The sequence below is a fragment of the Populus trichocarpa genome, chromosome 1 (genome assembly GCF_000002775.5).
Source record: "Populus trichocarpa isolate Nisqually-1 chromosome 1, P.trichocarpa_v4.1, whole genome shotgun sequence".
In the NCBI taxonomy this organism is placed as follows: Eukaryota; Viridiplantae; Streptophyta; class Magnoliopsida; order Malpighiales; family Salicaceae; genus Populus; species Populus trichocarpa.
The window spans coordinates 4983089-4996065 of record NC_037285.2 but is presented as its reverse complement, the minus strand read 5'-3'; the positions used below and the strand labels follow the sequence as shown (position 1 = coordinate 4996065).

General features: G+C 34.9%; 2 protein-coding genes across 3 annotated transcripts; both read left to right on the top strand.

Annotated features, from left to right (window-relative positions):
- The first annotated feature begins 3061 nt into the window (after positions 1-3061).
- LOC7491429 (inactive leucine-rich repeat receptor-like protein kinase CORYNE) lies at positions 3062-7776 on the top strand. 2 transcript variants are annotated; one of them, XM_024585776.2, is made up of 2 exons: positions 3062-4682; positions 7371-7776. In XM_024585776.2, exons 1-2 carry the CDS (start codon positions 3808-3810, stop codon positions 7393-7395), a joined length of 900 nt encoding a protein of 299 aa, XP_024441544.2. In that variant the 5' UTR covers positions 3062-3807; the 3' UTR covers positions 7396-7776. The 2 variants fall into 2 exon arrangements, with proteins under 2 accessions (XP_024441544.2, XP_002299349.2); XM_002299313.4 differs by lacking the exon at positions 7371-7776 and adding an exon at positions 5261-6135 and having other exon boundaries at positions 3072-4682.
- Positions 7777-8408: 632 nt separating this feature from the next.
- Positions 8409-12977, top strand: LOC18094492 (disease resistance protein RUN1). The gene is given in 7 exon segments (XM_052446815.1): positions 8409-8529; positions 9042-9534; positions 9676-10774; positions 10884-11159; positions 11269-12175; positions 12302-12435; positions 12523-12977. Coding segments are annotated over 7 exon segments (3351 nt in total). The 5' UTR covers positions 8409-8423; the 3' UTR covers positions 12859-12977.

Below are 12977 nucleotides of genomic sequence, written 5' to 3'. Positions count from 1 at the left end.
AACATCGTCTAAAATAGAAGACATAGACTCAAAAAGCTTTGGTCATTCTTCCTCTCTCTTTACTAGTTTAATCGGCGCTAAAGCTTGTCTGTGCCATGTTTTGTCGATGGGCAAGGAGGATCAACTGATGTGGAGGTGTCTGGATTGACGTTGATTACTTCGCCGCTGCTTTCCTCAGATTTCAGGGCTGGTAAAAGGATGGCAACTGAATTTGGGCGAGATTCTTTTGCAGAAAATAATTTGGTTCTCTCTGTTTTTTTTTACAGAAATGTTTTCCTTCCTTTTTTTTTTTTCTCTTGATTTTTCTCCTCCTGGTTTTTTTTTTTTAATTTCTCCCCCTAGTTTTTTCTATGTCTCTTTGTTTTTCTCTTGTGAAATTTCTCCCAGACTCATCTAATTTTTTTATCTGATTTTTCTTTATTTTTTAATCCAAGATTCTCTGGCCTATTTATAATCCATTCTCTACTAACTAGAGAATCCCAAATTCTTTGTTCTATCTTTACCTTATTTTTTCTTGTATTTTATATTTCAATCTCCTCATCTCATCTCTTCTTTATCCTTAAGTTGTTTTAGAGATGAACTTAACCTCTCACATTTATCTTGTTCTTTCTTTTTTCTTGATCACCATTTCACTTTTTAATTAAATTTTTTTTTTCAAATATATTTTTAAAAAATAAAGAGTTAAAAATGGATTATGACCAGGGGGAGAGCTAGGAGGCTGGCAGGGCTTGAGCTCCTATTAAAAAAAATCTCCTGGCTTTCCTCTAAACAACTTAAAATTTTAGAGCCAAAACTAGTAAAATTTAAGATTTGGCCCCTCTAAAAGAATTTTCCTAACCTTGGCCTCTTCTAAAAAGGTTTTTTGGCTCCATCCCTGGTTATAACAATCGTCCCGTCTCCTCTTTATAATACTTACAAGACATAGAAAAATTCATTTTTTCTTTGATTTTATATGATAAGTTTTTAAAGAATTGAAAGAGATATCACATGAAAAGAAAGCTTTGTATTTTTTTTTTGAAAGGGATCCTCACAAATAAAAATATCCCTTTCAAAAAAAAATACCAGGGATCATCTTGGGATCCTCACAAATGAAAATAAAAGGATTCATCTTTCAAAATCCTCATAAATAAATGAAAATAAACAGGATTATTTTGTAATCAAATATGATGGGTTTATAGAGTGATCATCTTGAAGGTCAGGATTTACAACTTAAAAGTTATTTTTTTAATTCATCTTTCAATATTGCACCAAATTTTATTGTTGGATCTTTGATCTTTTTTAATTTTAAGCCTTGCTTAACTTTTTCTGTTGTGTACGCGACATCCATAAAATTAGTTACAGAGTTCTCAATCAAGCACTCATAATATGTAACCTTTAAAATGCCATTAAATATGAATGTAAGCTTCTTTTTGGATAGAAAAAGAAGGGAGGTTAAAGTTATCACTTCACATAACCTTAGAACATATTCTATAGTTAACTCATTGTTTATTTATTTTTATATTATTATTTGAAGGCCAATCTTGTTTATAGTTACTTCTAATTTGAACCCATATTGTTTGAGAAAGGCATCAATCAAATCTTTCTATTTCTTCACTTTAGAATCATTCAACTCCAAATTCTAAACACATGATAAGATGAACTTTAAGAAGATATTAAATAATGAAGTACAAGCCTTGATTAATTTAATTATATTCAAGAAGATTAATTTAATTATGTTCAAGAAGGGCTTATAGGTGAACATTTAGACATTATAAAAATATTGGAATAAAAAGATTCAAATATATCAATCTTAACATATTGCTACTATTTGAGTCATAATTGAAGCTACAAAAGAAATTTTAATGCGATTTCAATTCCATTAAAAATTAGACATTCATATATTTCTAGTGATATATGGGTTTGAATCTGGGCTTTGATTTTACCAGCAGTTTATAAAAACAACTTTAGTCTTATTTAAATTAGTTGAACTATTATTTTATTTATCTTTTAGTTATTATTATGTATTTTAGAGATATTAAGATCTTTATTTAAATTTGAGTTCATTGGATTATTATTATTTATTAAGTTTATTCATATTCATTAGAAATATTCTATTAGACTTAAGATTTTTTATAGGATAAATACTCTTGTATAAAGATATTTTTTTAAAAAAACTATTTTTAATAAAGAAATCGATATTTTTATTTTATAATTGAGTGATTCTCATATTATATTTTTAATTGAATTTGTATACTCTTTGAAAAATTGACTAATTTCATTGTAATTTTATATTATTCATTTTTTTTTTATATGCATAAGGTAAGAGTGTTGCATTATAACTTTTGCTCTCACAACAAGTTGATGTTAGGTCAAATTCAAAAACCATTCAAATATAATTAGTATATTTTAAAACATGTCTGCATCGGTTTTGTCTTTGGAAAGACAGACGCCCGTAAAAGTTAACTGACTTCTTAACAATTTTGGTGCTAAAGTTTAACACGGATAAAATGACCATTTGCTACAAATAAAAGGATGCAAAAGGTGATTTTGCTAACGTAATTTGAATTGGGTTTTGCACTGAGATCTCTGATTTGACCAAAATCAATCAATAAATTCTTTATAAAACGAAGCATTAATGATTTACGAACATAGAATTTCATGTAGCATCACTCACCTAGGCAATAATTATGCCAAAAAAGAAAAATAAAATTAAGAAACAACAACAGGGAAAAGCAAATTATGCTCAGACATTACTAATCCCCACGACAGCATTGTTTAATAATCAACCCCCCCCCCCCCCCGCAATCACAATTTCTCGTGGTGTTTCGTCCACCCCAAATCAACGGTCCAGATCTCATCACCAAATTAACTCCTCTTTTACGCTGTGGCTCTGGCTCTGGCTCTGGCTCTGGCTCTCACACTCAAACACAGAGTTCGATGTTTCGCTTTCGGCCTCGTGACAGGGACACGAGTATGCATCTACTTACGTGGCAATGGACCCCACTCTGTCTGGTCTTCTGAAAGGCGGGAAGGGAAGTTTTGTCCTCCTGAGAAAGAGAAACAAATGAAAGATAGAGAGATACCCCCCCTCTCATTTGTAAGAAAGTAAATAGAGAGATAGACACCCCCACACACACACACACACAGAGTGGGCCTTTTTTTGTTTTTTTTGTGAGACAGTATTAGTTAGTAGTCGCTTAGCTCTCTTTTGTTTCTCCACCTGCTACTTGTAAGGTAGTTTATCAGTACACACATTGTTGAGGGTATATATTTTTTTTTTTGTAAAAAAACTTGTTCTCGAGGTAGTCAGAGAAGACGATCTGTCCCTCCTCTATTACAAAGAGGCGAAGATTCTATCATTTCTGATGTTTTTGTGTTCTGGGGTTCGTTGAAGGCCTTTTCTTTGGTGAAATGTGGTGTGTTTTGAGGCTAGTAACCGATGTGCACTATTTTTAGAATGAAATTCACTGAAAAAATAGGAATAATTGACGTTATGATTCTTCGTTTCTTTCTGGTGAAGATTTTGAGTCGAGATTTGATTTTCATCTCATAGTATTCCATCGTTTCCAGCACTTAAAAAAGTTCTCTAATCAAATTTGGTGCAGGGAACTGGTCCTTTTGAAACTCTGGGGGTTCTCCTTTTCAAGCTTGTTAGTGTTTATGTCCTAGAGAATGCTAAAGACTGAAGCTTTATAATAATGATTCTTGGGTTTGAGCTAAAATCTTGAGTTATAAAGAGTTTCGAAGGCGTGTGCTGTGGAGATTTTGTTGAGCTTGTGGTATCATTTATAGGGTCTCGTGGGAGGTTTGGAGGCTTTTTAGGTCCTAATGGGGAAAAGAAGATACAGTACTCAAATTAGCAACAACAAAGACACATCTTCACTGCTTTTTCTGTTCATTCTTTGCTTATACTACACAACTGTACAATGCCAAGAAAGTAGTAAAGTCACACCTCCATTTCCTTCTACACCAACCCATTCCAAGAATGGACTCAAAAGAATACTTGTAAGCATCTTTTTAGGAGTCTTGACTGGATTGACAGGAGCCGTTGTTTTTGCTTTTGTAGTCCGTTTCCTGGTCCGGTACATGAAGAGAACTCCAATTCTCAAAGGCCCGGTTATATTTTCTCCAAAAATCACTCCTAAAAGTCTTCAATCAGCTCTTGAAAATGAGAATCAGTTGCTAGGTTCAAGCTCCAATGGAAAGTATTACAGGACTGTACTGGACAATGGGCTAACCATTGCTGTCAAGAGGTTTGAGCCATTTGAGATTGGCTCCCCGGAGAGGCAGAGCAAGTCAGTAAAGAGAAGGATACAGCAGGAGCTGGAAATGCTAGCTAGTTTGAGACATCGGAATCTGATGAGTTTAAGGGCTTATGTTCGCGAACCAGATAGGTTCTCTTTGGTTTATGATTGTGTGCCAACTGGGAGTCTTGAAGATGCAATGAACAGAGTGAGAGAGAATGAGTTGCAGCTCGGGTGGGAAGTTCGACTTCGGATTGCCGTTGGGGTTATCAAAGGGCTTAGGTATCTTCATTTTGATTGTGTCCCTCAGATTTTGCATTATAATTTGAAGCCTAGGAATGTGATTTTGGATGCTGAGTTTGAACCAAGGTTGGCTGATTTTGGACTGGCTAAGCTTACGCCTAATCTGGATAGAGCTACATCTGGATATAGCGCTCCCGAGTGTTTCCAAAATTGCAGGTACACGAAATTCTTTTTTTTTGCTGCATTTCTATTTTGCGGCAATTATGATACGATTCAATGACTTGTAATTGGGATACATCATACATGTTCGCGCCATCTTCATAACTGCCTTGGTCTCTGCATCTTAATGGTTTCTGATTATTGCGTTTCTTTTGGTAACTTCCTAATCTGATAACTAATTGTATTGATTTTTAACATTTTTCATGGTTCTCTTTCGTATCTTCGAAGTTTCAGCTGTTTTATTTGATGGTAAACAAGGTGAGTAATCTGACTAAAGTGGAAGTTAATCTGGCCAATAAACGAATGGGAAGCAAATGGGTTAGCTAAGCACCTTTAGAAGTAGCTAAAGCTCTTTAAGAGGTCTACCGTTCCCCACCTGTTCTGCTTTTATTGGGATTTCCTGATGCTAACTGGTTGGTGTTTTAGAATCTTTGCTTAGCCATGTTCTTTAGCTTTAATTTGTTTATGATATGTATAGTTGCTTTCTTCTTTTATTTTTGATGCATGCTTGTTTTAAATTAGAACTTTGTGATGTGGTTATAACGAAGATGGATCGATACTTCCAACTTTAATAGGTATACGGATAAAAGTGATGTTTTCAGCTTTGGGATGATATTGGGCGTTTTGTTAACTGGGAGGGACCCTACCGATCCATTCTTTAGGGAAACTGCTAGTGGGGGTAGTTTGGGTCCCTGGCTTCGGCATTTGCAGCAAGCAGGGGAGGCAAGGGAAGCGCTTGATAAGAGTATTCTTGGGGAAGAAGTTGAGGAAGATGAGATGCTCATGGCAGTGAGAATTGCTGTTGTTTGTCTATCAGATATGCCTGCAGATAGGCCTTCAAGTGATGAGCTTGTCCCCATGCTATCTCAACTGCATAGTTTTTAAAAGGAAATGCAAGTAAAATTGCTAAAATCACAAGCCTGCTGATTTTGTGAAAATGGAATTTTATCTTGAGGGCTTTGGTTTGCAATCCATGTGGAGCTTACTCTTTTCTCAGATTGGTAAGAGGTCGAGATGTGGTCCGTGTGGAGCCCTATGGTTGTCGCCTTTTTTTTTGGGTTTCCACCAATTCTTGAATTTGGAAGCTTTCCTCATCGTCATATAGCAGTAGTTTACAGTGTTGTATACCTAATTGACGCTGTAACTGAAGATTGGTAGCCAGGGAGATTGCTAATTCTAGAGAAAAAAACTTAATCATCAAATGACTACGTGGGACACAATCTTGCATTATTGTGTTCCTCTTCTAATGATGGTGGGGTGGTGTCGGCTGTCTTTGTTTGAACATAACTTTTTTGAAATTGCACGTCCTTTCACCTTGATAAAAATCCTGCTGTTCTCTTTTTTATCTACTTTGTCTAGCAAAGGTGATGTCAAATCTAAAGCAAATGTCATGAACCTTTAAACTTTATTGCATCAAATTAGATCCAATTGTGGTCTGATCTTTGTTGAATATTGTCTATATAGTCAACGAGTTAATGCTCATGAACCTTAAACTTTATTGCTTCGAATTAGAACAAGGGCGGGATGATGTTTGTTGATTTTATCGCTTATGCAATGTGTCGATGCTTGGCGATATCGTCTTTCCTGTTGAACTTGTTTCAAGGGGTGATTTTGGGACGACCATTTTAACACTGTTAGAACCAACCAAGTTGTATTTCCCCCCATTGAAGTTGAATGGAGAGCAGTTCATGCTTGCTTTTCTGCTTTGTGGCTCAAGAGTGACAACGTTTCTTTGCCTTTTGATTTCCTAAACAACAGGAGTTTCTTCTGACATAAATATTTAGGATGAAAAAAAATATGGAGTTGGTTTAGAGATGTAAAAACATTTTTTTTTAAAATGTTTATTTATTTTATATAGAGACAATAATTTCAGAATACCATTAAGTTCTCTAAACCTCTAAAAGAATGAGAAGATAAGATTAAGAAAAGAATATATGTATTTATTGTGTTTTTGCTTTCTGTACAGTAACAAGTTTTTATAAACTTGAAACATAACGATGAAACAGTATAACTGTTGATAAAATAGTTATATTTTAAATTAAACTGAATAGCTGTCATTTATTTTTATCTCAACAGTTATAAATATCAAAATTAATTATGAAAATTAATTTAAGGATGAATTAATTTCACTGACATATTAAGTTTTAAATTTCAAATGGCATCTTTTAATATTATAAATATTCATATAATAATATTAGGAAGCCAAACAAAAAAGTTCTTCTGTCCTAACTTAATTTACTACATAATAAAAATTTATATTTATAAATATTAGAAGAAAATGTTTCTTTCTAATGTAAAATAGATATTTTTTATTTTTTTATTTATTTATAAATTACATCAACATCTTCTCTACGCCGACCGTTCATACATGTCCTGTTATTATCCATAAAGCTTTGCTGGGAATATATTCTAGTATTAATTTTCTATCCTAACTTAATTTACTACATAGTAAAAATTTATATTTATAAATACTAGAAGAAAATGTTTCTTTCTAATGTAAAATATATATTTTTTATTTTTTTATTTTTTTATAAATTACATCAACATCTTCTCGACGCCGACCGTTCATACATGTCCTGTTATTATCCATAAAGCTTTGCTGGGAATATATTCTAGTATTAATTTTGCTGAATAGCCTGGAATCATTAACTCCACCTGTGTGGCCTGCAAATGTCGTGTTGGCAGGGGAGGAGATGGGAAGGAGTATTGAGAGATCTAAGAGGCCATGCATCCGAGACCAAAAGCAGGAGGAGCATGCTCCAAAAAGCTGAGTTGAAAATAAAATAAAAGCTGGGGAGTAATAATATACTGTCAAGTGTCAATCGCTCCTTACAGCTGTAATTACCAAACGTTCATGTTCGATCCTTTTAAAATTGGAACGAGCACCCATTTTGCTGGCATGTACTCCTCCTTACTCGATCCTCACGAGTACTTGTGAAGAAAACATACAATTTCGCTCTCGTCGTTTTCAAGCTAGGCCAGGCTCTAGGCTTCTAGCAACTCTCTTTCCTTTACCCTCTTATCGGTTGTGATGTGTAGGGATTTTGGTTTTTGAAAGGAGAATTCAGACTCGTAGCAGTAATTGATCCAAAGTCACTTCAGACTTCAGTGCGTTCGGGGAGATTTTTTTTTTATAAAAAAATTAGCACTGCTTTTCCCCCCTTAAATACTAGCAAAATAATATAGTTTCCAAAAGTTTCGATGAAACAATTTAATTTGTTACATGTCATGATCAAGAATAGTAACTTTGTAAGAAATGTTGTTAAGGATATATATTTATGAAAAAATTATTAAAATAATTTGATATATATTTTAAGATAAAAATATTTAGATTTCAGAATTTTAATAAACTTAAAATTCAAAAATAAATATTTTTATTCTTGATTTTAAAGATTTTTTTTATTTATTTAATATATTTTTCATAAAAATACTAAATTTATCATCGGAAAGTCTTTGAATCCTTTAATTAAAACTGTTTTTGCATGTATTTAAAATTTCTATTATAAACATGAAATCCTTCGGATTAAGAAAAAAAAACTTCAAAAACATTATCATATTAATTAATTATTATACCAAATACTAAATATTTTTTTATTTATATGTGGATCGTCACCTAGTCAATGTCTTCTTTGGAAGAAAAGAACCCAGGGCTTTGAAAAAAGGTTCGTGGAAATTTAATACCATTTGATTTTTGACAGTATGGGATTAGACCCGCAGACCAAACATCACGTCTGAGAGATGGACGCAGCCAATTGCATGGAAGTGGAATGTGAGAGCCAGGGTCTTAGTAGTTTGCCGTGTGGAAAATCATGCTATTTGATGTTGATGCTGCCAGAACAACACGGTTGATAAAATACACCACACATTTTATTTTGTTTTCAACGTTCGACACTGCTACAGTCCCCAAGATAACTGTTAGATGCTCAAGCAGTAACTGTACTCAATCATCAATCGTTACCACTCAATATTGATCAACACGCGGCTAAAGGAACTCTATCTTTGATAATTATCACTTTTTTTTTTTTTTTATAATTTGCAAGAAAGCATTTTCTTTCTCTGAACAATATCCGATTGGATAACAGATGCTTCCTTACTTTTTTGGAGTATTGCCTCCACTAACCTTCAGCCCTCAGTAATTTATCTTCAGCTAACCTTTCCGACTGCTGCTAATTTGATCATTACAGTCACCAAGTTGGTGGAATCCGATCAACTCACAAGCACCTTATAGAGGTAGGCAACCTTTGCGATTGATGCTACTGATTGCCAAAGCTTTTATGTTTGCATCATTCAGTTAAGTTCCTTCCATCCATTTTATTAGTAGATCACTGCTAATTAATTGTGCCTTAATATCTGCAGCTGCCATGACAGAGCCAGAGTCTTCTGGCTCTAGACCAAAAGGGGCCTACGATGTATTTCTGAGTTTTAGAGGAGAAGATAATCGCAAGACTTTTACAGATCATCTATATACTGCCTTTGTCCAAGCAGGAATCCACACTTTTCGAGATCAGAATGAAATTCCTAGAGGAGAAGAAATCTCCAAACATCTTCACAAGGCAATTCAAGAATCAAAGATATCTGTAGTGGTCTTCTCAAAAGGATATGCTTCTTCTAGATGGTGTCTTAATGAACTTGTAGAGATTCTTGAGAGCAAAAATAGAAAAACTGATTAGATTGTTCTTCCTATATTCTATGACATTGATCCTTCAGAAGTGAGAAAACAGACAGGCAGTTTTGCAAAAGCATTTCATAGACATGAAGAGGCTTTTACAGAGAAGGTGAAGGAGTGGAGAAAAGCTCTTGAGGAGGCTGGAAACCTATCTGGATGGAATCTCAATGATATGGAAAATGGGTATGCCTTTTCTCTCCAAGATTCACCTGCACACATTTACGGAGTAATCATACATTAAATTTTACCATATGAAACAATAAAATATTTTCTTAGGAGGTTTAATTGCCTCTCTATTAATGACTTGCTTTTGTCTATGGACAGGCACGAATCAAAATTGATCCAAGAGATTGTCAAGGATGTGTTGAATAAATTGGATCCCAAGTACATAAATGTTGCCACTCACCTAGTAGGAATTGATCCCCTTGTCCTTGCTATTAGTGACTTCCTAAGTACTGCAACAGATGAGGTTCGCATTGTGGGCATACATGGGATGCCAGGAATAGGAAAGACAAGTATAGCAAAAGTTGTATTTAACCAATTCTGCTATAGATTCGAAGGAAGTTGTTTCCTTTCGAATATCAATGAAACATCAGAACAATCTAATGGTCTGGTTCTTTTACAAGAACAACTTCTTCATGATATTTTAAAACAAAATACTGTTAACATCAGTAATGTTGTTAGAGGAATGGTTCTGATCAAAGAACGAATTTGTCACAAAAGAGTTCTTGTTGTTGTTGATGATGTGGCTCATCAGAACCAACTAAATGCTTTGATGGGAGAGCGAAGTTGGTTTGGTCCCGGAAGTAGAGTAATAATCACGACTAAAGATGAACACTTGCTTCTTAAAGTGGATCGAACATATCGGGTTGAGGAATTGAAACGAGATGAGTCCCTTCAACTTTTCAGTTGGCATGCCTTTGGGGACACCAAGCCAGCAAAAGATTATGTTGAGCTTTCGAATGATGTGGTTGATTACTGTGGAGGACTTCCTTTAGCCCTTGAGGTTTTAGGTTCTTGTTTGCCCGGGAAAAACAGAGCTAGATGGAAATGTCTAATTGACAAATTGAGAAAAATTCCAAACCGTGAAATTCAGAAAAAACTTAGAATAAGTTTTGATTCACTGGATGACCATCAACTCCAAAATACATTTCTTGATATTGCATGCTTTTTTATTGGTAGAAATAAAGAATATGTAGCAAAAGTACTAGAAGCCCGTTGTGGTTACAATCCAGAAGATGATTTGGGAACTCTGAGTGAAAGGTCTCTGATTAAAGTTGATGCTTTTGGAAAGATAAGCATGCATGATCTATTACGAGACATGGGAAGGGACATCATTCATAAAGAGTCACCTGGCCACCCTGGAAAACGCAGCCGAATTTGGCAACGTGAGGATGCATGGAATGTACTCAACAAGCATATGGTAATAACTAAATGCTTACACAAAAGCAAAATCATGCAAGTTTATCTTTATTTTCAACTTCTTGCATACAATCACTTGGAAGTTCTATTGAATTTTGTTGGTGTTTTAGGGAACGGAAGTGGTAGAGGGTCTAGCATTGGATGCCAGAGCATCAGAAGATAAATCACTTAGCACAGGATCATTTACAAAGATGAGATTCTTGAAGTTACTCCAAATCAATGGAGTACATCTCACTGGACCTTTCAAACTGCTTTCTGAAGAGTTGATATGGATTTGTTGGCTCGAATGCCCTTTGAAATCTTTTCCATCCGATTTGATGTTGGACAACTTAGTTGTTCTTGATATGCAGTATAATAACATTAAAGAATTATGGAAGGAGAAAAAGGTGCGAAACATGCTACAATCCTCCAAAATTTATCCTTGATACAATTTATATTTTCAAGTTGCCATTTTTATGATTAGTCTTCTTATTATTTTTCTCACTGACCTGACAGATTCTCAACAAGTTGAAAATTCTTAATCTCAGTCATTCAAAACATCTTATTAAAACACCGAACTTACACAGCTCAAGCCTAGAAAAACTAATGCTTGAAGGTTGCTCGAGTTTAGTTGAGGTGCATCAATCTGTTGGACATTTAAAGAGCCTTGTTTTATTGAATCTGAAAGGATGTTGGAGGATAAAGATTCTTCCCGAAAGCATTTGTGATGTAAAGTCTCTTGAAAGTTTGAATATTTCGGGGTGTTCACAACTTGATAAATTACCGGAGCGGATGGGTGATATTGAATCCTTAACTGAGCTTCTAGCCGATGAAATTCAGAATGAGCAATTTCTCTCTTCAATTGGACATTTAAAGCATGTGAGGAAGTTGTCATTGCGTGTATCCAATTTCAATCAGGACTCACTATCATCTACATCTTGTCCTTCACCAATTTCAACATGGATTTCAGCAAGTGTTTTAAGAGTGCAACCTTTCTTGCCAACTTCTTTCATTGATTGGAGATCAGTGAAACGTCTTAAACTTGCTAATTATGGTTTGTCTGAAAGCGCAACTAATTGTGTCTATTTTGGAGGTTTGTCCTCTCTCCAAGAATTGAATCTATCGGGAAACAAATTCCTCAGTCTGCCTTCTGGCATCAGCGTCCTTACTAAGCTGCAGCATTTGAGAGTTCAGAATTGCAGCAATCTTGTATCAATTTCAGAGCTTCCCTCAAGTTTAGAGAAATTGTATGCAGATTCTTGTAGGTCAATGAAAAGAGTATGTCTGCCAATCCAGTCAAAAACAAATCCAATTCTGTCTCTAGAAGGGTGCGGAAACTTAATAGAGATTCAGGGCATGGAAGGTCTAAGTAACCATGGTTGGGTTATCTTCTCTAGTGGCTGCTGCGACTTGTCAAATAGCAGTAAGAAGAGTTTTGTTGAGGTACTGTCTTCGTCTATCTTGCACACACATAAACACTGACACATACATACGTGCGCGCGCGTAGTGTCTAAAATTTCAGCATTCTTTAAAATCAATTTATCTACAGGCATTGCGCAATGGTGGTTACGGGTATCAGATTCACTTCGATGGTGGTACGATGCCAAGTTGGTTGAGCTTCCATGGAGAAGGATCTTCATTATCATTTCATGTCCCTCCAGTTTTCCAGGGCTTGGTTCTTTGGTTTTCTTTAGAAAATGTCAGTATCATGGATGGTGAGCTTACTATAAAAATAAAAGCAACGGTATTCAATTGTTTAAATCCTTAGAGCTGGCAAGCTTTGTGCGTCGTGGAGGTTGGATAAGATACGTAAGTATAAGTGAGATGGAAATGGAAGAACATGGCGGAGATGAGGAATTTGAACTCTCTGTGAAATTGACCAACACATATAATGCAGTGAAAGAATGTGGGGTTCATGTGATCGCAGAGATGCCCTCATTTGAAGAGTTAGAAGTTGGAAGAGATAGGGTGATATCTGCACCATATCATTCCTTTTACGGTTCAATATCATCTTCAACAATCGAGCAGTGGAAAAATTATCTACTTACGGAGTTCCCCCTATCGAGAATGGTCTTGGTGCGAAAATTCTCACCTGACTTCACTTAGTTTTGAAAAATCCATGCCTTGTGCTCTCTTAGGTTTGATATGATTGGCTTCTTGTATAAAATAAATAAATAAAGCATTTTTTTATTTTGAGTTATATAATCTTCCTTGTTAAATGCCAA

Bases quoted from the DNA above. Each gene is read 5' to 3' on its own strand.
- LOC7491429 (XM_002299313.4), top strand. From the start codon at position 3,808: ATGGGGAAAAGAAGATACAGTACTCAAATTAGCAACAACAAAGACACA. The intron at 4,683-5,260 runs GTACACGAAATT...CAACTTTAATAG, and splicing joins GAGTGTTTCCAAAATTGCAG to GTATACGGATAAAAGTGATG.